Below are 25,756 nucleotides of genomic sequence, written 5' to 3'. Positions count from 1 at the left end.
TGTCTTTATAATAGAATGATTTATAATCCTTTGGGTATATACCCCATAATGGGATTGCTGGGTCAAATGGAATTTCTATTTCTAGGTCCTTAAGGAAGCGCCACACTGTCTTCCACAATGGTTGAACTAGTTTACACTCCCACCAACAGTGTAAAAGTGTTCCTATTTCTCCACATCCTCTCCAGCATCTGTTGTCTCCAGATTTTTTAATGATTGTCATTCTAACTGGCGTGAGGTGGTATCTCAATGTGGTTTTGATTTGCATTTCTCTAATAATCAGTGATGATGAGCATTTTTCATATGTTTGCTGGCCTTATATATGTCTTCTTTTGAAAAGTGTCTGTTCATTTTGGATGGGTTTGTTTGGTTTTGTTTCTTGTAAATCTGTTTTAGTTCTTTGTAGATGCTGGATATTAGCCCTTTGTCAGATGGGTAGATTGCAAAAATTTTTTCCCATTCTGTTGGTTGCCAGTTCACTCTAATGATTGTTTCTTTTGCTGTACCAAAGCTCTGGAGTTTAATTAGGTCCCATTTGTCTATTTTGGCTTTTGTTGCCAATGCTTTTGGTGTTTTAGTCATGAAGTCCTTGCCTATGCCTATGTCCTGAATGGTTTTGCCTAGGTTTTCTTTTAGGGTTTTTATGGTGTTAGGTCTTATGTTTAAGTCTTTAATCCATCTGGAGTTAATTTTAGTGTAATGTGTCAGGAAGGGGTCCAGTTTCTGCTTTCTGCACACTGCTAGCAAGTTTTCTGTCAGTATCTCTTATTATTTACTGTTAGGCATCTGTCTTCCGAGCAGCAGTGTGAGATCTGTCAGGGTTCACTGGTCCACCTGGAGAAGTCAGTCTTAGGGGTGTGCCTCCATTCCAGGTTCAGATGATCAGGACTGTAAATTTTTTAAGGTGTAGTTCCTGTTTTCTCTCACATTCTGATAGACAGGGTTAGGAAACTCTTGGGGAACCAGGTTTTCCCAGGAATGGTGGATGTACAGTTTGACTCTTCTTAATTGTACTGAGGAATGAGTCATTGATATCATATGGTCCTGTACAATGAGGATGAGATTGATCTTCAACCAGTTTTCTTACAGTCTGGAGGGCAGGCAGTTGGGTCATCTAGATATTAGGCTCAAAACTTCACGAGGCACGAATTTCAGCTCAGGAAAAAGGTAGTAGCAATTTCATCGAGTCTAAGTCAGGAAAATGGAAGAAATTTTTCTCTCTCCATCTGGCATTTCTATCAAAGACAAATCATGGTAGGATGAATTTATTTGCAAAATAAGTTTCAGTCTTCTTATTTTTGGCCTGATTATTTGCACAAAGTGAGTGAAAATAGTTATTGACTGTATAGGTTCTTTTAAAGTTGGCGTTGCTGGAATTTTTTTTTTTTTTTTTTAAAGATAGGGTTTCACCATGATGGCCAGGCTGGTCTTGAACTCCTGACCTCAGGTGATCCACCCACATTGGCCTCCCAAAGTGCTAGGATTACAGGCATGAGCCACCACACCCGGCCTCGAAACAGTTTTTTATAAGGAATCTCAGATTACACTTTTTAATAGCCTCTAAAGCCAAGCCAAGGATTTATCTGTGCCTGCAGATACCTATATGAATTGTATTAATTCCTCTCTTCTTGAGGTACCAAAATATCCTGAGGTTCTTCTGCTGTCAGAAAGCTATATACTTTACTGACCACAAGGTCAGGAACTTTGTGAGGAAATTGTTTAGACGGTTTTTCCCAGGGACTTTTTGTTAGCTCTATAAAGTCAACTTCAATTCCTCAAAGCAGTCTGGTCAGATGTGAAAATATGCACTTTCAATCAAAGCCTTGGTAAAATAATCAGTGTCTCCAATTGTGTCCTGTTACAAAAGAAAACAGATTCTTATTAAACTTATGCAAATAACTATATTGCCATAAATTAAGAATACTCACAAATGGTTTCCAAATTTTGGAAAAATTAGGTAGAGAGAGAAAAACATGCTTCAAGTTTTGTTCACAAGGGTTTACTTTAATCAATTATTCAAAGCTATAAATGGCCCAAAAGAAAAAGTCTTCTTGACTCTGGAAATAAAACAAAAAGAACCAGCAATGTTTCAAACAAAAAAGTAAAAAATTGTTCCAGTTATCTATTAGTTTAGCTCCATATAATTAACTCTTGTTCTCTTTGATGTTGAATTAGCAATCCTCATAAATATGTCAGTTTTTAATTAGGGTTCTGGAGATTTTTTTGTTTGTTTATTTTGTTTGTTTGTTTTTTCCTAGTCAATGGTACCATCTCCAAAGTTATCAGAAACCTGTATTTAAGAGTATTTGTGAGAGTCCTTTCCATGAACTTCTTCAAAGAAGAAACCACTTTTTGAGAAGTTATAGGTAGCAAAAGTCTTGGAAAAGCTATGATTAAAGAAGCAATTGACAAGAGACTGTGACATACAACAATTTAACATAATAGTTATAATTATTGTTGATAACATATATTAAGGCACCAGAATTTTAAAAATCTCATATAATTTGGGAACACATATTAATAACACATTTATGCAAATACAACCCAAACAAAGTTAAATACCATTTTATATTTCACAATGCTTCCTGTATGATTTTAACACACAAAGTTGTAAGGGTTGTTAGGTTCTTGCTGAGTTTAAAATGAAGAAACTGAGGCCAGCACGAGAAGATCCAATGCGAATTTATTCAGGCTCCCGGGCGAGGTTCTGCGGTCCGACAGGAGGGGCCGGAGAAGTCACACGGACTCCTCCCAGACGTGGGGTTTTTATAGGGAGTGGAGGTGTTCAATTGGTTGTGGGAGAGCAGGGTGTGGGCCAGACAGGACTGCTATTGGGTAGGGTTACAAGACTTTGTTTGCATACAGGACTCGACTGCTATTGGCTAGAGTTACAAGACTTCATTTGCATACAAGAGTTGACTGCTATTGGGTAGGTTTACAAGACTTCATTTGCATCCTGATGGGGTTCCTTAAGGGAAGGCTAGGCTGTGCAAGGGGGTGAACGTGTCCGAGGTCTTGGAGAAAAAAAAGTGGGGGGATGTGTGTGTCCGAGCTCCTGGCGAGGCAACTGGCCTTCCAAACTAAGTTCAATATGTCTTTCCTGGACTTCCAGGGGCCTTAACATCAAAAAATTAGTTTGAGGTCAAAAAGACTGAATTGAAAATTTGAAATTTAATTTTGGAATGTTTGTCAGATATTAGAGGTTTAAAACAGTTGATATCACAAAATAGGATCACAGGAAACTGTAAAACAATAGTCATCAATTTAGCCAAAGTGATAATTCAAGGATTTTGAAAAGCAAAATTTACTCTTTCATAGGGAGGAGACTAAGTTTTCCAAATAATCATAAGACCTAATAAGGATAGCACAATGCCAGCTGAATCTGTCTTTTTCTTTTTTGCCTCTTTTATTTTTGGAGCTTATTCAAAGGGTAAACATAATCTGTTATTATGTCTTATTAATATTACATGAAAATCTTGTTAAAAGAGAAAACCAAGTTCTACCTTTTCATTGAGTATATTATTAATGCTAAAGGTAATTTTAATAAAACTTTATAAACAAATCCATCTAATCTCAGTCAGTTTTGACCCCACAAGATAAGATTTTTATTACCCTTTTGTAACCTCTTATAATTTTTTATTAAAGAGCAGATCAGTGCTCCAAGAAAACTTTGTCATTCTGATGCAGAGGCCCAGACTCTGACCCTACATCAGTGTGCTTTTGATGTTAATGTGTAATTTTTAGAAAACTAAATAATCCCCTTTTAATTTTAGCCAAATCGATCATACACAAAGTTCCTTTCACAAGATCAATTTTTCATAAATCTTTTTCTACAACTTGCTTAAACCTTCAGTTTTGTCCAAATTGGATGTTTGCTGTAAATAGCAGAGAAACTGGATAATAGGGTTAAAAGAGAGGTTTATTATTTTATTACAGGTGCATTGGGACCTCTATAGAAAGAGTGCCCCTAGTTTTGTCCTATCATTTTACCTTAGCGCTAAAGTTTTTCTTTTAACATGACTTAACCAAGGGATGCATGAGGTCTCCAAAGAGGTGAAAAGCAGTTCTCATAAGATCCAGAATCACCCCAAAGACAGTTCCAAGAAAGAGAAGTTTTGCTAGCCACAAATGGAGTATAAGCCACATTTCTGTTTGGCTATGTTCTCTAGAATCTCAGCCAAGAATCTACACATAAAGGCCCCAAGGCCCATGTGCCTCTAAGATGAAAAAAAATGAAGGGAATCAAAAGTTGTTCATGGAAGGGAAAAGAATCAATAACTGGCAAAAGTCACATGAATATCAAATCAAAAAGGACTTGTTCTGTAATTGCCCATTGGGTTCTTCCTGCCCACTGGACAAATAAAGACCACAGCATTGCAGCAAGGAAAAAGTTTAACTGACGTGAGGCCGGCCATGCCATGCAAGAGATTGAGTTAGCACTCAAATCAATCTCATCTCAGGCTGATAGGTTAGGGGTTTTTCTTTTATTTATTTATTTATTTTTAAGACAGGGTTTCACCATATTGGTCAGGCTGGTCTTGAACTCCTGACCTCAGGTGATCCGCCCACCTTGGCCTCCAAAGTGCTTGGATTACAGGTGTGAGCCACTACACCTGGCAGGTTAGGGGTTTTTCAAAGGCAGTTGGGGATGGCTAAGCAATGAGTGCTTGATGCTGGTTGGTTGGGGCAGAGATGAACTCATAGGAGGTCACAGCTGTCCTCTTGAGCTGAGTTGCTTCTGGGTGGTGCCACAGGAATGGGGTTGGCAGGTCTAGGTGGAGCCATGGATAGTAAATATGCAAAAAGCCTGAAAATATATATAAAAAGGCCAATCTTAGGTCCTACAATAGTGATGTTATTTGCAGGACCTCTGGAATAATGGCTGGCAATCATTTATGTCTACACCTTAGCAGAATTCGGGCTCCTCCTCCCTGAACCTGAGGGTCTCTTATTAGCTTTACAAAGGTACTTGAACTCTGGGGAAGGCCTGTAACCTATATGTCTTCCCAAGTTAGCTAGGCCTAACCCAAGGAATGATTAAGAGAAAGGCAAGAGGAGGATGAGTAGGTTGGGTCTCTTTCACTGTCATAATTTTCTCACTGATACAATTTTTGCAAAGGTGGTTTCAGTTCCGTGACTAGGAACTGAACCCAAGCTGCTGTAGTGAAATGGCGGAACTTTAGCTACTGGACTGCAGTGTGGAACAGTCTTTGCTGTTATTTCTGGAGAAGATCTAAATTATGCAGTTTCTAGCTTGCAAAGATTTTTAAACTTTGTTTTAGGTTATATTTTAGTTCTTTAATTTCATCAAGAGAATTTTTTTTTTTTTTTTTTTTTTTTTGTAGAGATGGGGTTTCACCATATTGGTCAGGCTGGTCTCGAGCTCCTGACCTCAGGCGATCCACCCCCCTCAGCCTCCCAAAGTGCTGGAATTACAGGCATGAGCCACCTTGCCTGGCCAAGAGACCCAGTCCAGCACAAATGCATGGATCCATCCCTGAGCAAAATAAGTCAGGCAACTGCTGTCTAGGGGCTGATGTGCCATGGGTGAGACTACCACTTGGGACTTTGTCCCTTTGCAGTTGCCAACTAATTGTTACTGAATCAACGTGGGGTCCACTCACTGGCACAGTAAGTCCAAACATCTACATCAAGGTTTGTGGTGGGAGAAAGGAGGATATTTATTTGCAAGTGTCAGCAAAGAGAACCCAGCAGCTCATGTTTAAGACCTGGCTTCCCCTGTGGCTTGTAAGAGTTTTTTAAGGAGGGGAGGCAGAGGTTACAGGCCAATTACATACATGGAGGCTATATATTGGTTTGACCTAAAAAGGTAGGGCATCTCAAAGCAGGAGCTTACAGGTCATAGGTAGATTCAAAGATGTTCTGATTTGCAATTGGTTAAGGAAGCAAAACTTTGTCTAAAAATTTGGGGTCAGTAGAAAAGAATGTGAGCTCTGGCTTGTGGGTGTGACTTCCTCCCCATCCCTCAGGAAGAACTTCAGAAGAAAGAGGAGTGGTCAGAGTTCAGTCCTCAGTTCCCCCTTATCTGAGGTCTATGGGCTAGCAGATCCATTTGGTGGGGGTCCAGGTATCTGAAAAAGAACTCAGAGAAACATATGTTAAGACGTTATCTTTGGGGGTAAAGGGATAAAGATAATGTTCTACAGGGAACATCTTGTGACGCTAACTTCCTTGGGTATAGATTTAAGCTATTATTACCTTCTTGGCAATCAAATTGCTCATTTGTTTCTCAGGGCTAGCAAGGTGCCTGGAATGTTCCTTGAAGAAACTCTTTTCCTTTATTTCCATGTTGCGGGGAGGGGCCTGCTGGCTCCTATGAAGGGTCCCTGCTCTATCTCAGTCCTTGTCCTAAAGAATCCTATATAATTGTTCTTATTGTTTCTTTTTGGAGGTGGCAGGGATTATATCTCTGAATCTCACAAAAGCACTGGTGCTACTTTTCCAATAGTGCTTTGCTTTGCTTCTGAGCTGTTTTGATTTGTTTGTTCTTGGTTTCCTTTACGTATTCTGGGAGCCAATGACTTGGCTGGGAACTTGAAATCCTACCTTTGAACTCCTGGCAGTTCCCTGTCTGTTTTCACACAAATGGACTTGCTGGTATCAGTAGTGAGACACCTCTGGTCTTAATACCTGTAGGGTTGAATGTGTGGGTGTGGATGGTCATAGCCATCTTGGCATCCAAGGGCAATGCATTACTCATGTTTCTGGTGATGCTGGTGTGAACAAACCTACCATGCTGCAGTTGTATGAAAATATCTCACATACAGTTATGTAAGGTATATAATTCTTGATAATGATAATACAATGACTGTTTCTGGTTTGTGTATTTCCTATACATACATAAACAAATAGCATAATCATTTTCATTGACTATGTTAATATGACAATATACTTTTTATTGTTATTTCAGAGTATACTCCTTGTACTTATCTTTTTTAGGTTAACTGTAAAACAGCTTAGGCAGGTCCTTTAGGGGGTATTCCAGAGGAAAGCAGGTCATAGGAGATGACAGTCCATGCATGTTGTTCCCCCAAAGACTTCCCAGTGAGACAAGATGTGGAGATGGAAGGCAGTGATATTGATGATCCTGACACTGTGTAGTCCTAAGCTAATGTGTGTTTGTGCCTTAGTTTTTTTTTTTGAGACGGAGTTTTGCTCTTGTTGCCCTGGCTGGAGTGCAGTGACGCAATCTTGGCTCACCACAATCTCCACCTCCCAGGTTTAAGCAATTCTCCTGCCTCAGCCTCCTGAGTAGCTAGAATTATAGGCATGAACCACCACACCCGGCTAATTTTGTATTTTTAGTAGAGGCAGGGTTTCTCCATGTTGGTTAGGCTGATCTCAAACTCCCGACCTCGGGATCCACCCGCCTCAGCCTCCCAAAGTACCAGGATTACAGGCATGAGCCACCACGCCTGGCCTGTGCCTTAGTTTTTAACAAAACAGTTTAAAAAGGAAAAAAAAATAATTAATAGAAAAAAGCTTATAAGAATAGAGACAAAATATTCTTGTATAGCTGTGCAGTGTATTTGTGTTTTAAGCTGTGTTATTATAAGAGTCCAAAAGTTTTGAAAAAAATTAAAAAGTTTATAAAGTAAAAAAGTTATAGTAAGCTAAGGTTAATTTATTATTGAAGAAAGAAATTTTAAATGAATGTAGTGTCATCTAAATGTATAGTAAGTCTACAGTCATGTACAATAATGTCCTAGGCCTTCACCTTTACTCACCACTCACCCACTGATTCACCCAGAGCAACTTCCAGTCCTGCAAGCTCCTTTCATGGTAAGTGCCTCTACAGGTATGCCTTTGAAAAAATTATTTTATACTGTATTTTTTACTGTGCCTTTTCTATGCTTAGGTATGCAAATGCTTACCATTGTATTACAGTTACTTACAGTACTCAGTACAGTCACATGCTGTACAGGTTTGTAGCCTAGGAGCAATAGGCTGTACCATATAGCCAAGGTGTGCTATAGGCTATACCATCTAGGTTTGTGTAAGTACACTCAACGATAGTCGCACAATGATGAAATCACCTCATGATGCATTTCTCAGAACATATCTGATATGGTTTGGCTGTGTCCCCCACCAAGTCCCATCTTGAATTGTAGCTCCCATAATCCCCGAATGTTGTGGGAGAAACCCAGTGGGAGATAAATGAATCATGGGGGTGGGTTTTTCCAGTGCTGCTCTCCTTACAGTGCTGCTCTCCCTCATGAGATCTGATGGTTGTATAAAGGGCAGTTCCCCTGCACATGCTCTCTTGCCTGCCGCCATGTAAGATGTGCCTTTGCTCCTCTTCACTTTCTACCATGACTGTGAGACCTCCCCAGCCATGTGGAACTGCGAGTTCATTATTTCTTTTTCTTTATAAATTACCCAGTCTGGGGTATGTCTTTATTAGCAGTGTGAGAAAGGATGAACATACTATCCCTGCCATTAAGTGACCCATGACTGTATATAGTTCCTTTTTAGCTTAAGAGAGAAGGCCAAACAAACAAGAAGTTCTTATAATGCTTCAAATGCACAAATAATTTAAACAAATTCATGTAAATGTTTCTCTCCTGAATCAAAGGAATTTACAGAGAAAAGGAATTTATGATGGGTTTAAAGAATTTTAACTGCTCTGATTTCGGCTTCTAAAAATCTTGCTAAGGGAAGAGTTTTAGACAAAGCTGGAATTTCCCTTGAAGGAACTCTTTTCCTTTATTTCCGTGTTGTGGAGAGGGGCCCGCAGTTTCCTATGAGGGGTCTACTAAGGAGTCTCTAACATTAGCCATTATACTCCTTTGTATCCTTTTATTTTCTCCCCAATTAGTCACTTAAATTTTTTATTTGCTGCCTGTAAAAAGTCTTTTTAATTTAAAGAGACAGTAAAAAAACTGGAAATCTTCTTAGAAGCTTCTGCACATCAGTGGACATCTCTGGGTGGCCTAGTTTGGAAGCCCTAATTTTTAAAAGCACTTCTTAAAGTGTGGTGTGCTTCATATGGAACATTCTAGATAATGGCCATTATATTTTAAAATTATCTTTGCTGTAATTTGCCCATTGGTTTAAAAATGTGCATGATAATGAGCCAAAATGTTTGAACATGTTGTCAGCTGGAGTCCCTAAAGAAGGACTATCTCTTCAAGCTTCAGAATTTGGGGATCCCATTCTGTTTCATATTAATTTCCCAAGAACAAAAGGAAAACTTCATAAATATACTCACCACAAATGTGGTACAATCCACATTTGTATTCAGCCATTTTCTTGGGGGCTGCCAATCTTTTGATCAGGCATCTGCAGAGGCAGGCCTCATCACCTGTGTGCTCCAGTAGACAGAGAGCCAAAATAGTGTTGACCTGTGCCCATGATTATGTTATTTTGCCCTTGGAAGATGTTCAGAAATAAGAAAAATCTAACTCACCAAAATTGTCAACCAGATATGCAGGCAAACCAGAAGGTTGATGGCCTTTAGGCTTTTATATTACCAGATGTTGAATAAAGTTAACCAAAATTCAGGAGCAACCAAAATTTGAGAGGAGACTCACTGGGGCAAAGGGACAACTCATGGAAGTGGGGAGTGCAAGCGTCTTGGTGGGTACAGCACATAGTCCTGGGGGCCACCGGTCTATCTGAGGTGAAGCTTGCTTTGGATTCCACTTCTGACACCATTGTATATAAACCTAAAAATAAACTTAAAGGGATAGGCTCTGCAGGACAAATGTCTTTATTTGGGAATAGTGGGGGATTGCAACCTCAGGATACGTGGGCTGTGATGGATCAGAAGTATATCCAGGAGTGTTGGGGCAACGGAGAATCTTTTAAAGATAAAAAGAGGTCCACATAAGTTGCTTTAAAACAAAGTGCCAAGATCACTGAAGCTCATGACAAGAGTTGGCATTTGTTCATTGGTGGAGACAGTCATTGCTAGCTAAGTGCCCTGGTGTAGGCAGCTTACCTAAAATACTGCAATATTGAGGAAGTTCTTCTGATAAGTTGCTATAGGGTACATGCACGGCATGTATGGTATGTGGGACAAGCGTGCATGTGGGATGTGTAGGAATTTCTTGTGATAAGACAGGGTGCAGGTATGCAAGCTCCTTCTTTCATGGCTCCTGACTCCATTTTGTTAGAGTTTTGACATAAGTTACTCCATTTTGGTACCAGCAACTTTCACAATTCCAGTGAATCCAGGATTCTAATTGAATAGATTACAATTGATTGATTTTGCAAATAGTGGGCCCTAACATAATATTGTGAACACGACCCATGTTTACTCATTTCATAAACCAGTTGTAGGCCGGGCACGGTGGCTCACACCTGTAATCCCAGCAGTTTGGAAGGCTGAGGCGGGCGGATCACAAGGTTAGGAGTTGGAGACCAGCCTGACCAACATGGTGAAACCCCATCTTTACTAAAAATACAAAAAGTAGCCAGCCATGGTAACAAGTGCCTGTAATCCCAGCTACTTGGGAGGCTTAGGCAGGAGAATTGCTTGAACCTGGGCGGCGGAGGTTGCAGTAAGCTGAGATTGCACCACTGCACTCCAGCCTGGGCAACAGAGCGAGACCCTGTCTCAAAAAATAAAAAATAGACCAATTGTAAACCTGGTTTAACCAATCCTGGGCTCAATCCAAATACTGTGACTGTCCTGCTGCTTTGTTAGTTAACAATTGTTCTAATAAGTGGATCTCTTTTAATTCCCAGGACTTGGGGATTTTTCATTTTGTTGAGATTTTTGCAGGGCTGCTATTTGTTGTAATAATTTGGCTGAAAGATAAGAACGTGGATGTGTGTAGCTGTGTGATGTGCTTTGCTGAGACCAAGGAAGATTATTTTGAGTCACTGCACCTGCGTGCCTCCCTGGCTATAATGCAAAAGATGATCCTTTCAAATAAAGGAGTGTAGAAAGTGACCATCCCTCAGCCTCACCAATCAACTGGAATCACTTCCAAGGAAACAGATTCAAATTGGTAATCCAAACCCCACCCAGAGCCAAGTCTTTCTGAACAATAGCTGTTACCAAGGTCTCAGGAACATTAGGTGCTCAATTCTATTTTACTTAAAATAGAATTTTAAGTAAACCATGCTACTTAGCATGGTTGGCGCTCAACCCTAGTCAGGTTTAAGTAATTAAACCAGTTGTTAAGTAATTAATTAATTTTATTCTGCCTCTTTATTTAAAAAGGACATGACGGGTTTTACAACTAAAAATATGGTGAAAATGAAGCATTTAAAAAGAGACTGGAAGTCCCATAATGGCAAAGAGGGAAATATTCTATCAGGAATATGGATAAATAGTTTGAGCATGAAATTTGACTCTGGACTTCCTAGCACTCAAGGCGAAAAGAGAAATGGTGGATCCTATAAATTTAATCACCTGATTTTCAAAGAAGAATAAGAACAAGCAGAAGTAGCAGCATCAGCATTTTGTTTGTTTGTTTACAAGAAGCATTGTTGTTTGGGGAAGCAAACATTTACTTGGCATTACATTTTTGGAAAATTAGATTTCGTAGATCCTCATGTAAGAGACTTGGGGTAACTTGCTCAAAGATGTCTTCGACTGTGGCTTTGCAGAAGCAAAAATGGTTTAAGTCTTATTGTGAAATCAAAAAAGCTTAAATCAGTGATTCTTCTCCTGGGGAGAGCAGTCAATTTATAATTAAGCTCCCGCATCAATGCCTGATCCCATGTCATATTTATTTTTGACTTTGGTTCAAGGATAAGAGGTGGTTGCTCACAATGACTTGAGTTCCAGAAAGATGGATTTTTGAGTCACAGCCGATACAGGTAACACAAACAAACCAGCTTGAGTCAGCCACCAGAAAACCCCCATTCCTTCTATTTCCACTAGTTGCTCAATATTGTATTTACCTCTATGAGCTACTCTCAAGAGAGAAAGTGAAATAACCAGGGTGATCTTGGCTAGAGTTGATACAAGGACTAGCACTGACTTCACGGACTGAACAGGAGTTTCAGCTGTTGGAAATTCCCAGTGTGCACATTTTGGCATTTCTACCTGGAATGTGGTCCTGCTGGGATGGTGGCAAACAGCCAGACCTGTACGAGTGGCCTGGGCTCAAAGGCAAATGTCCTGGACCTGGGCTTGGCTTCCTGAACCAGCCAACAAGCTGGCCCAGTTCCAATGTGTAACCTTGTATACAAAGACCACTTTTCTTGATTCACATTTGCCGGGGATTCATTTAGCTTGTTTTCTTGCCTTCTCTCTTCTGGTACTTTTGCAACCAGCTGCAAGAACCGCATTGCAAATGCCTGTAGGGAATATTTAGAATAATAGTGACCCCTATCACTCTTGTAGGCAGTTCCCAGGGAAGATTCCAGCTTCTCTGGATTGATAACCAATGCTTCCCACAAGGAAAGGGTACAGAATTAAATGCAGACATTCCATCTCCTGCTTCCAGCCTTCTTAATGAGAAAGTTTCCACTTGCGGGGACAGCTCAGTGATGAATTCTTTTTAACTGTGTGTCTTTGGAAGGCACAGGTTCCTTCTTAGGGTGCCAGGTGAATGGCAGGGGTGGTGAGTAACAGCCTTGTCTGTAGGACAGTGTGCTATTTTATGGTCAATGGAAGGACATGAGTTGGCTTTGGGAAGCAATGGCTGGGGCTGTCCCCTTGCTGCCAATGTCAAGTCAAAGGATAGGAAACAAGCTCCCCAATTTCCCCAGTTTATTAAACTGGTGCATTCTGAGGTGCCCTGTGCAGTTCTGAGCATGGCAGTTGTGGGGTTTTCCCTGTCTGGGTGAGTCAAGTGATTCAGCTCTCTGGCTAATTTACTTTCTTGGCACTTGGCTCTAAGTCTTTGCTCTAGAAAAAATATGCTTCTCAGAAATGGGTATAACTTGGCTAAACCACCTGCAAGAGAGCCAGATATCTCTGGAGAAATTCTCTAGGCTCCCCTAGCCATCCAGGAAGTAACATTAATTTAAAAAAATTAATAATAGCAGCTATTCTTTATATAGTACTTACTATGTTCCAGCCTGTGTTGTAGGCATTTTCCATACATTTACTCATTTGATATTTATAAAAGCCCTATGATGTGGGTGATGTTGTTATCCTCATCTACAGATGAGGAAACTTGGGAACAGAGAGGTTCAGTAACTTGCCCAAGGTCACACAGTGGTGGAAAAAATGTATCTGTGAAACCTGCAACTTCGTTCTTCTCGTTCAAGATTGTTTTGACTATTCAGAGTCCTTTAGGATTTCATATGAATTTTAGAACAAATTTTTCTATTTCTACAAAAAATGTCATTTGGGATTTTGATGGGAATTGCATTGAGTCTATAGATCACTTTGGGTAGGACTGACATCTTAACAGTATTAGTCTTCCAATCCAGTGAAAAGACACCGAATGGCTTTTCATTTAATCATGTCTTCTTTAATTTTTTTTAGCTGTATTTTGGTAGTTTTCAGTGTATAAGTTTTTCACTTCCTCAGTTAATTCCTAAGTATTTTATTCTTTCTGGTGCTGTCATAAATGGAATTGTTTTCTTAATTTCCTTTTCTGATTGTTCATTTTTAGTGTAGAGAAATGCGACTGATTTTTCTGTGTGATTTTGTTTCCTGGAATTTTGCTGAATCCTTTGTTAGTTTTAATAGTTTTGTTGTGGATTCTTTGGGGTTTTCTACATATACAATTACGTCATTTGTGAACAGAGATAATTTTACTTTTTCCTTTCCAATTTGGATGCCTTTAATTTCTTTTTCTTGCTTAATTACTTTGGCTCATTCTTTCAATATGATCTTTTTAATATGATGTTGAATCCAGTTTGCTAATATTTCATTAAGAACTTTCACATCAATATTTATCAGGGGTATTGGTCTGCAGTTTTCTTGTAGTGCCTGTGTCTGTGGTATCAGGGCCTCATGGAATGAGTTAGGAAGTATTCCCTTCTCTTCAATTTTTGGGAAGAGTTGGAGAAGGATTGGTATTAATTCTCCTTCAAATGTTTGGTAGAATTCATCATTGAAGCCATAAGGTCCTGAGCTTTTCTTTGTTGGGTATTATTTTGATTACCGATTCAATCTCCTTATTAAAACTATAGGTCTATTTAGATTTTTTGATTTCTTCATGATTCAGTCTTGGTAGCACATGTTTCTAGGAATTTGTCCATTTCATCTAGGTTATCCAATTTGTTGGTTTACAGTTGTTTAAAGCACTGTCATAATCCTTTTGATTTCTGTGAAATCAGTAGTAATGTTTCATTTCTGATTTTAGTTGTCTTCTCTCTTTTTTCCCCTAGTTGATCTAGCTTGTCTCTGTGAATTTGACTGTGCTAGATACCTTATGTAAGTGGAAATAGTCCTTTTGTGTCTGGCTTATTTCACTTAGCATGATGTTTTCAACATTCATCCATGTTGTGTATCACTTTTTTTTAAAAAAAAGGTGCATTTGCTTGGTACTTATGTGTAGAAGGGATCTTAAGCATTATCCAGTTATTTTCAAAGATGATGAAACTAAGAAGCAGATTGGTTAATTGACTTATTCAAGGTCCTTAGGTAGTTAAAGGCAGGGTAAAGGCCAGAACTCAGGTCTCTTAGTAAAGTGTTGAATATAAGTGCTGATAGTAGGCTTTTTTTTTTTTTTTTTTGACAGGGTCTTGCTCTGTCACCCAGGCTGGAGTGGCAGTGCCGTAACTGCATCTCACTACAGCTTTGACCTCTAGGGCAAGAGTGATTCTCCCACCTCAGCCTCCTGAGTAGCTGAGACTACAGGTGCACTCCAACACTCCTGGCTAACTTTTATTTTTATTTATTTATTTATTGCAGAGACAGGGTCTTGCTATGTTGCCTAGGCTGGTCTTGAACTCCTGGGCTCAAGCAATCCATCTGTCTCAGCCTCTTGAAGTGCTGGGATTACAGGCATGAGCCACCCACACCCAGCCAGTAATAGATATTTTTGTCTTGTTTTCAAACTTAGAAGAAAAGTATTCAATAGTTTATCACTAACTTGGATGTTAGTGTAAGTATTTTGTTGGTATTATGTTAAAAGGTAGCAACAAAATGTCTGTAAAACCCAAATGTTTATCAAATAAATTTACATAGCAATGAAAAAGAATAAATTAATAGTACATTCAGCAGTATAGTACCTCTCTTGGCTATAACAATAAGTTAAGGAAAGTCAGACACAGGAGTATATTCTATGTGATTCTACTTTTATGAAGTTCAAGAACAGGCAAAATTAATCAGAGTACTGGTCCCTGAAGCAGGAAGTGGACAAGGAAGGGGCATGAAGGAACCTTCATAAACTGGTGCATTCATGACGGGGAGCTGGAGATGTGTTATATCTTGATCTGAGTGGTAGGTACAGATGTGTGTGTATGTAAAAATTCACTGAGCAGACCTGGCGCAGAGGCTTATACCTGTAATCCCAGCACTTTGGGAGATCGAGGCAGGTGGATCATGTGAGGCCAGAATTTCGAGCCCAGCCTGGGCAGCGCAACTCAGCAAAACCTCATCTCTACAAAAAATGCAAAAATTAGTCAGGTGTGGTGGTGTATACCTGTATTCCCAGCTACTCAGGAACCTGAGGTGGGAGGATCACCTGAGCTTGGGAGGTCAAGGCTGCAGTGAGCTGAGATTGTGCCACTGCACTCCAGCCTGGGTGACAGAATGAGACCATGTCTGAAAAAAAGAAATAAACACTAAATAAAAATAAAAACCCCACTGAGAAGTATACATACAACTAATGCACCTTAATAAAAACACTTAAAGTTGTGCTTTAACAGAAAAGTCAAAATTCTATGTGTTTTCCATGGATCTGTAACGGTGTTTCCATCAGCGGCAGCTGTTATTCTGCTATGGTACATCCGTGATTGTGCTTCTTAAACTTTTTGTTTCTTGTTGCCCATGCCCTATGCAATAATTAAATATTCCAGTTTTAAAAATATCTCTACAAGCCAAAGAGATGTTATAGGCTTTACTTTCAGCAGTTTCTGTTAGTAAAACTGTAGGCTTTTGGACTATGCTTTTGTAAACTCCTTCTGAACATTCTGATGGCTGCCGAGACTGCCTGCCCACGTGGCTTGAGACCGACTGCTCCATGGTGGCCCCTGATACAATAATCTTTTTGAAAAAGGGGAAACCAAAGATGATCTGCAAAAGTGCAAATGGCTTGTTCTTGATGGATGTGTGTTGACCCCTAGAGATGATCAAGGCACTTGTAGATCATCTATATAATGATTAGTCTAGAATTTTTCCAGGGCTGTGCATTAAGCTCCCTGGTGGTGAGAATTCTCACCTGCTCTAAGGACATCATAAACTCATAAAACCCCACCTGGACATTTGCTTACATTGATAAATTCCCTTTATTTATATTTGTTTGTTTGTTTGCACCAAGTTACGTTTGGCAGTCTGCAATCTGCAATTTGCCACTGAAAATATCCTAACTGATACAGAAAGGAAACTGACCCTGAGAAACTATCATGTGGCAATCACTTTGGAGTCGCTGACATTTAAATCTTAAATCAACAAAAGGAAGGAGGTGCTAGTCTGCCAACAAATAGACGAGGAAACTGAGGTTCTGCGAGGAGTCAGAATTTGAATTCAGATCTTAGTCTTAGTACTAGGATCTAAGACCTAGTACCTAAATCTAGTACTAAGACCGTGAAAGACTTCACGGTCTTTCCACAACTCATTATCTCCCTATTAACCATCATGCCCAAGAATGTTCCACAGTCTAGTTTGAAGATGTTCTCTTTGATGGAGACCGGCCTGAAAACAGATGATTTCCTCTAACCATGCCTGTCCTATAAAGTAACACAGTATCTCCAAAGTTATTTTCCATGCAGCCAAATGACTTGGGAAATGCTACTCTATCTTAGAGCCACAGATGCATTGGCACTGTAAAGGTCCTAATGGGCTATGCTTTTGTAAACTCCTTCTGAACATTCTGATGGCTGCCAGGACTGCCTGCCCCCATGGCTTAAGACTGACTGCTCCATGGTGGCCTCTGATACAATAACCTTTCGAAAAAGAGAAAACTAAAGATGATCTGCAAAAGTGCAAATGGCTTGTTTTTGACGGATGTGTGTTGACCCCTCGAGACCCCGTCACTTAAAAAAAATGGTCTTATTCCCAAGCTTGATTATCTTCCATGCCAATTTCTCTTCTTGGAGCCCATCACTCTGCTAGTTTTTGGTGTTTCTTCGTAAGACGTTTAATGCATAAAAACCTATAGATGATAAGTTCTTCAGTAAATAACCTGCTTATTAACACTTAAACACTTAATTTTAAGTGTTCCCCAAACTTATTGGTCACAGAACCCTGTTCTGGAGGAGTATTTATTAAAATTTTGGTGGGATACTAAGGGTTCTCAAATAGAGTTTCAGAATGCTGATGCCATGGGCCAAACCCTGGGCTTGGTAGCAGAGACTCCGTTGGGTAGCCCTTATGAGTCTATTTATCTAAGCTTCGCTGCATCAAAGTAACCTTCTTTACAAGGAGCTGTTAGAATTCAGATAAGATGCAATAGCCTGAACAGCCAACATCTGCTGTGTGTTTGTTCTGCCAGGCACAGCTTAAACATTAATAAATAAAATTTATGTAGGTAAAAAAACAGCATCAAAGAATATAGTATAAAAATTGGGCCGGGCACAGTGGCTTATGCCTGTGATCCCAGTGCTTTGGGAGGCCAAAGTGGGAGTATTGCTTGAGCCCAGGAGTTCAAGACCAACTAGGGCAATGTGGTGAGACCCCATCTCTACAAAAACTTTTTAAAACTTAGCTGTGTGTGCTGGTACACGCTTGTAATCCTAGCTACATGGGAGGCTGAGGCAGGAGGATCAGTTGAGCACAGGAGCTTGAGGTTGCAGTTAACTATAATGGCGCCACTGCCCTCCAGCCAGGAGTGACAGAGTGAGATCCTGTAACTTAAAAAAAAAAATTGTCTTATTCTCAAGCTTGATTATCTTCCATGCCCAGTTTCCTTTCTTGGAGCCCATCACTCTGCTAGTTCTCTGTGTTTCTTCCTTTAATGTATAAAAACCTACAGATGCATCCCTCCCCCACCAATTGTTCACAAATCATGTTACACTAAAACACCTTGCCTTTTAAACTTAAACATCTACCTTGGAGGCTATAGCGTATCAGTCCCTAAAGACCTGCTTTTTGTCTGTAAGTTACAGAGACGTCATCAATTTCTTTAATATAATTTATCTCATGCCCACTCTTTCATTCACAACACATCGTCTGGCTCAGTTGGTCTTGCCCATAGGGGCCTGCTCAGGAATCTACATACACACCTACACATGTAACTGAATGTGGGCTGAGGCAACTTTAAAGCTGGACCAAATGAAGAAAACCAGAGGGTTGTCATGTGCGGTGGTTCACACCTGTAACCCCAGCGCTTTGAGAGGCCAAGGTGGGCGGATCATGAGGTCAGGAGCTCGAGACCAGCCTGGCCAATATGGTGAAACCCTGTCTCTACTAAAAATACAAAAATTAGCTGGGCATGGTGGCATGCGTATAGTCCCAACTACTCGGGAGGCTGAGGCAGGAGAATTGCTTGAACCCAGGAGGTGGAGGTTGCAGTGAACCAAGATCGTGTCATTGTACTCTAGCCTGGGTGACAAAGCGAGACTCCATCTTAAAAAAAAAAAAAAAACAGAAAGTTTGATGGGAATGATTGAACCCAAGTGCTGCAAGGAGGATGATACTCGTTTTCCTCTGCGGTAATCAAATCCACATGTGACAGAACAGAACCTCTCTGGACAGCCTTTTTTCTCACCCTGTAAAGGTGGACTCAGCCCTTCAACACACCCTGCAAGTGCCAACTTCACAGCATATTAATAAGAAACAGATATGTTACCAACTCTTTGGTGGAGAAGTAGGAAACAGGTTTGCCATGACTCACCGCGTGGCCACCTCATCACTTCATGAAGTCCACCTCATCACCTGCTCTCCCTCAGCCTCACTCGCCTCCTCTTCCGCTACATCTTCCTCTCAGCTCTCTCCTTCTTCCCTTTCTGGTCTAGAGCAATTTCACTCTCTTGCCTTCTCTCCTTTGCATCCTCACGCCCACTCCCTCGGCCTGCACAGAGCATTTCTCCAGTATAGTCTCTGGTCCATCTGCATCAAAATCACCTGCAGGACTTGCTGACAATGCGGTTTCCTGGATCCCGCCCAGGACTCAAAAGAACTAGGAATTGGAAAAGGAGGGGCCTGGAATCAGCATTGCTAGCAAGCCCCCAGGTGGTCTGTAAGTGGACTAAAGGTTGAGGACCAGATGTGGAAGGTTACCCTTGGCACCATCAGCTGGACCAGGAATTTAGAGCCAGGTTGATGGGGTTAAGTGATATTGTATGTGGTGGCTTGTGGGTAGAAAAGCCACCATCTGGGGATGCTCTATTCAGAAAGGGACCATGGCATGGCCCCACTATTACGGAATCTGATCTCGGGGGTGAAGGAGGAAACTGCACCACTTGCTTTGCATGTGGCAGGCCCTGCTTGGAGACCGGCAGTTGTTCCCTTTATTAAAAAAAAATTAGGGTAGAAGTGATATGCAGTGCACAAAATCTAATTGTGCAGCTTGATGGATTTTTACATAATTATACTCCTGTTGAGCCACTGCCCCCATCAGGATATAGAGCATAGGCTTCCTTGAGTCCCCTTCCTCATACCTCCCTGCCACTATTGTAACTACTGTTCTGATCTCTATCACCATGGATTAATTTTGCTTGTCTTTGAACTTTGTGTAAATGGAATCACATGGGCTGTACTGTTTTGTATTTGGCTTATTTATTTATTTATTTTTTTGAGGCAGAGTCTCACTCTGTCTCCCAGGCTGGAGTGCAGTGGCACGATCTCGGCTCACTATAACCTCTGCCTCCCAGGTTCAAGTGATTCTCCTGCCTCAGCCTCCTGAGTAGCTGGGATTACAGGTGCCAGCCACCATGTCCAGCTAATTTTTGTATTTTTAGTAGAGATAGGGTTTCACCACGTTGGCCAGGCTGGTCTCGAACTCCCGATCTCGTGTGACCTACCTGCCTCGGCCTCCCAAAGTGCTGGGACGACAGGTGTGAGCCACCGTGCCTGGCCGTATTTGGCTTCTTTTGCCCCACATGATGTCTGTGAGATCCATCCATGTTTTTGCACGTAATAGAGTCTGACTTTTCCATTGCCGTATACCAGAGGTCAGCAAACTATTTCTGCAAAGAACCAGATAATAAATAACTTTGGTTATAAAAGTCATAGTCCCTGTTACAACTATCCAACCCTGCCATTGTAGCTCAAATGCAGCAATAAACAATACACAAACAAAAAGTAGGCTACAGGTTGGCCTGTGGGTCACAGTTCAACCTCTGCTGTACAATAATTTGTTATAAATCATCATAAATATATGACATAAAGAATTATGAGTTATGATGAGAATTGGAAATAATTATGAATATAGCACAATGTCTTTAGTTACCCATTCTCCTGTTATGGGTGTCTGGGTTATTTCCACTCTTGGATACAATGATTGGGGCTGCACGGTGTTCAGTGAACCTGTGCACTCATTTTGTGCTATTGTCACAGTAGATACTGCCAAACGGTTTTCCAAAGTAGTGGCACCAAAGCACACTCCACTAGTAAAGTTGCTTCACAGTCTCAAGAACACCTGGTACTGTCAAAGTCTTTAGCTTTGTGACTGTTAAATTTTTATGAGGTCCAATTTAACAATCTCTTCTTTATGTTTAGTGCTTTTTGTGTTCTGGTTAAGAAATCTTTGCCTGCCCCAAGGTCATGAAGATATTCTCCTGTTTTCCTCTAGAAGCAGGAAGGTCTATGATCTTCACATTCACATCTAGGTCTATGATCCATCTTAATTCCTTTTTCTGTTTGATGTGAGGCAGGAGTCAATGTTTATTATAGTTCATATGTGAAATCATCTTGTCCCCTGTACATTGTGATAGGAAGGCTGCGTGTACGGTCGAGATCTAGTCTTTAAATAGAATCTGAATACCTGTAGTATTTTCAAAGCTGGGCAGGGTCTCTAGACTGTGTGCCAGAAGGAAGAAATGAAGGGGAGTGGCTCTAGACGATCTGGGCTGCAGTCATCTGAAATGAAGACCATCGGGGAAGGGAGGTTGATTCTTTCCATCTGTAAAGTTCTCTGACTCTGTAACACTTAGGGAGTATCACATTAGGCCTTGATTTTTCAGCTGTTGCTGGAAAAACCAGAGATTTCCAAGAAACTACCCTTGGGAAAAAGAACCTAACTGTGCATTTAAAAATGTTTTCATTTCTCTTCATATCGCCCAAGCCAAATTTTTGCTTCCGGAGGAAAACAGGCTCTAAACCATGAAAGACTAAGTATGCCAGTGCTAGCAGCAGCAGTAACTGGGGAAAGTCCTGTGTGTTTCAAGACCAAGAACTGTTTATTTCTGTCAGTGACAGAAGGGGTGACCTGGCTCAGGTTTTGAAGACATCAGACTGTGGGCTAATATTTTCCAGACAGATGACTACTGTCCAGCACTTTCCTGGACCGCTCCCCAGAGCCTGCTCTCTGGCTACGTGAGCCTGGGCAGCCACGCTGCATTTGCAAACGGCAAGAAAGTGGCTTTTGTGTACATCACACTGATCTTCTGGGCACTGGGTGTTGGTTTTTTTCCCCACCATTGCCAGAGTGGGAACAACCTGTGTGGATTTGGAATTGTCTGGTGGGCGCTGAGCCAGGGAGTAGATGGGGAGTGAGGGTCTGGGCCCTCGAGTTGCTGCCGGAAGAGTGTTTCATTCCCTGACTCGGGGTTTATTCCTGAGCACCTGGAGTCTGTGGGGCAGCTGCGCCTGGGGATGAGGCACCTTCGGCTCTGTGGGCTCCAGCATCCCGGGATTATCCTTGGGGTCTGCTCTCTTTGGAAAGCAATAGTAATTGCAGTTAACAAAAAATTTCTCCTCTGCCTTATTAATTGATGCATTTGTCCAAAAGATATTTATTGAGGCAGGTACTATGCACAGCACATTTACATTAATGAGCAAAACAGACAAAAATCCCTGCTTTTGTGGGGCCTTCATTCTAGTGAGGAGAAACAGACAACGAACAAACAATAAGTAAGTGATGATGTAGGGTGTGAGACTGAGCTCTGCGGGAGATGCACGGAGCAAGGTGGGGGTTCAGGAGGGTGGGGGGGCAGGAGGGCTGTCATTTTAAATAGGGGTGGCAGGGCTGGCCGCAGCGAGGAGGTGACACGTGAGCAAAGACTGGAAGTGCCCGGAAGTGAGTCATGTGTTATCTGCAGGAAAAGTTGTCCATGCAAAGGGACACCTCTGTGGAGGTCTCAAGGCTTTGTCTCGCCCCAAAATAAGGCAAATTCTAAATCTGAAGCTTAGAGGAGTAGAGTAGGAACTCCCTCCTTCCTTCTGCACGTATTACTTCAGTGCCTGCCGCATACTAGACACTGTCACACTCTGTGGTTCTCCTTCAACAGAGAAACAAAGGACAGAGGACTCTCCAAGCTTCTCAAAACAGATTTGGACATCTTCAGAAATGCCCCCTGTGTGGCAGGCCAGATGGGAATTTAGTGATGGATTAAGTCTCTCTCTAATATTAGAACCTCATAGATATCCCTGAAATGAAATGAAATTGTAATGTGTTCACTCCAACTATTTTTATTTCATCCCAACTAACCCCTATCTTCTGAGGTTTTGATGGGCATTTTAATTAAATCATGAAGAGCCCTTTGTCTCCCGAGAAAGGGAATTGAAACCTCCCGTCCCTCCGCCTCTCTCCTATCCTGAGTGCTAAGGAATGTGCCTTGTTCTCCGCAGGGTGTTGGGGTGGCAGGACCCAGTTCTGGACACAGCCTTCACCCCAAATCTTACTGCCAAGATCAGAAGGAATCTTCCCGAGAGAGAGAGCAGCAGCCACTGGCAGATGGAGCAGCTGCAGGATCCCGGGTACTTGATAAACATCATTGAAAACAACCTGCCTCCATCCTGTGTGTCTGTGCGTCCTCTCCGCCCTGGCCTGCTGTAAGCAGCTGTGAACCTTCTCATCGTTACACTTCAGCTCGACTTTCTAACATGACGGGCCAGAGCTGTCTGTTGCTGTGCTGAGAATAACCTTGCCTGATTAGTCCATGCTCACATTACTATAAAGGAATACCTGAGACTAGGCCGGGTGCGGTGGCTCACGCCTGTAGTCCCAATACTTTGGGAGGCCAAGGCGGGTGGATTACCTGAGGTCAGGAGTTCAAGACCAGCCTGGCCAACACAGTGATACCCAGACTGTACTAAAAATAAAAAAATTAGCTGGGCATGATGGCAGGCGCCTGTAATTCCAGCTACTCAGGAGGCTGAGGAAGGAGAATCTCTTGAACCCAGGAGGTGGAGGTTGCAGTGAGCCAAGATCGTGCCACTGCACTTAAGCCTGGGCGTCAGAGACCTTGTCTAAAAAAAAAAAAAAAAGAGAGACTAGGTAATTTGTAAAGAAAAGTTGTTTAATTGGCTCACAGTTCTGCGGGTTGTACATGAAGCGTGATGCTGGGATCTGCTTCTGGGGAGGCCTCAGGAAGCTTTTACTCATGCAGAAGGCAACGCAGGGGCAGGCACAGGACTGAGAGAAAAGGAGGAGGTGCTGTACACTTTTAAAACAACTCATCTTGTGAGAACTCACTATTACGAAAACAGCACCAGCAGGAAAATCCACCCCCACAATCCAATCACTTCCCACCATGCCCACCTCCAGCGCTGAGGATGACAATTCCACATGAGATTTGGGCAAGGACACAGATCAAAACCCTGTCACTGGGGATTTGTCATTCATCAGGTCATTCATGCACTTCCTCGTTCTGTAATCATTCGTTCATTTCCATATTCATGTCCCATAGGTCCTTTCACATTAATGCCTCCAACACAGAGTTCCTGCATTTATTCTACTCCTAAATTAGTTTCTCTTCCTGCCTTTCCTGTCTCAGTCAGGGGCGTCCCTGCTTCTCAGTCTCAACAGCCAGAAACCTAGGAGTCACTGCCAACACCTCTGCCCCCTCACCTTCCATATGCATTCATCATCAAGCCTGTCTTCAACATTTTCAGCCCTACTCCTTCCATTCATCCCCTGTGTGACCTTGCGTAAGCTGATTAACCTCTCTGTGCCTTTCCCCATAGTAACATGGTGATAATAATATCACTATCTCAGAGAATTGTTTTGATGGCGGTAGGAGTTACTGCACATAAAGACAGTATCTAACGCATAATAAGAACTAAATATACGCTAGCCTAGCGAGATGATGGGTAGGTTTTTCTCATCCTGTAGCCAGATGGGAGTCCATGGTAATTCATAAGATTACATTTGTAATGTAATGCTTTAATTTGAATGCATGAAATATTACATTAAATTATAATAAAGGAAAAAAGTTTATCTTAACAAAAAATGATTCAGTAAAAGAAAAATGACATGAAAAACCAGTCACATATATTATTTATTAAGCAAAAACAATATCACATTACAAAACAGTGCAAGTGGAGTGATCTAATTTTTAAAGAAAAATTGCGTGTGTATGTGTATGTGTGCGTGTGTGTGTACGTGTGTGTGTATGAATAGAAGAACCAGCCTAAATGGTAATAGCGTAACTACCCTCTGGGTGGTAGAATTATATAGAGTTTTAAACATATTTTCGTTGATCTATATTTTTCTACAATACATTATATGTAATTTTTTAATTTTGTTTTTGGAGAAAGGGCCTCACTCCTATCACCTGGGCTGGAGTGCAGAGGTGTGATTTGGGCTCACTGCAGCCTCAACTTCCTGGGCTCAGGTGATCCTCCCACCTTGGCCTCCTGAGTAGCTGGAACTACAGGCATGCACCACCACGCCTGGCTAATTTTTTAACCAGGGTTTTGCCCTGCAGAGACGGGCAGTGAATATGCTCTCGAAATCCTGGGCTCAAGTGATCCACCCTCCTCAGCCTCCCAAAGTGCTGGGATTACAGGCATGAGCCACTGTGCCTGGCATATATAACTCTTATAATTAAAACAGTTAACAAAAATAAAAGTAAGCAATTGCCGTACCCCTGGGTAGCTCTCTTATCTATAGGATGAGGGGCCCACACTCCTTGGCATGGTGCCCAAGATCTGGTCCCTTCTATGATCCTGTCATTTCCCTTCCCCTCCCAGCCACACACACACACAGATACACACATGGCTGCACACACTAGTATCATCATGTTCCCTCCAACTCTCATGTGAAATGTGATCCCCAGTGTTGGAGATGGGGCCTGGTGGGAGGTAATTGGGTCATGGGGGTGGATTCCTCATGAATGACTTGAGGCTGTCCTTATGTTAATGAGTGAGTTCTCACTCTTGACTTCATGCAAGATCTTGTTAAAAAGAGTCAAAGAGTCGGGGACTTACCTGTTTCTCTTGCTCCCTCTCACCATGTGACATGCTGGCTCCCCTTTGCCTTCTGCCATTATTGGAAGCTTCCTGAGGCCCTCACCAAAAGCAGATGCCAACACTTTGCTTTGAGTACAGTCGGCAGAAATGTGAGCCAAATAAACCTCTTTTCTTTGTAAATTACCCAGTCTCACGTATTCCTTCGTAGCAATTCATATCAACTAATACAGAAAATTGGTACTGAGGAGCATACCAATTTTGTAGTGAACCAGTATTGAGTGTACAATATTGTAGTTCAGCAATATTGAAACTATAGTTGACTCCTGAACAATAGGAGTTTGAACTGCATAGGCCCACTTATGAATGGATTTTCTTCTGCCTCTGCCATCCCTGAGAGGAGACAGCAAAACCAACCACTCC

At 41.5% G+C, this 25,756-nt stretch overlaps 1 protein-coding gene across 4 annotated transcripts in view; it reads left to right on the top strand.

Moving 5' to 3' along the window:
- The window catches only part of LYRM9 (LYR motif containing 9), a 59,575-nt gene extending 34,070 nt beyond the window's left edge, over positions 1-25,505 (top strand). For all 4 annotated transcript variants that reach the window (XM_012449397.3, XM_012449396.2, XM_064367631.1 and 1 more), the window contains one exon: positions 22,772-25,505. In XM_012449397.3, coding sequence (XP_012304820.1) covers positions 22,772-22,921 — 150 coding nt within the window. In that variant the 3' untranslated portion in view covers positions 22,922-25,505. The remainder of the gene's footprint in view (positions 1-22,771) is intronic.
- Positions 25,506-25,756: the final 251 nt, after the last annotated feature.

The sequence above is a fragment of the Aotus nancymaae genome, unplaced genomic scaffold (genome assembly GCF_030222135.1).
Source record: "Aotus nancymaae isolate 86718 unplaced genomic scaffold, 86718_ANA_hifiasm-v0.15.2.pri h1tg000072l, whole genome shotgun sequence".
Classification (NCBI taxonomy): domain Eukaryota; kingdom Metazoa; phylum Chordata; class Mammalia; order Primates; family Aotidae; genus Aotus; species Aotus nancymaae.
Note: the sequence above shows the minus strand (reverse complement) of the source record. Positions and strands in the feature narration are given on the sequence as shown.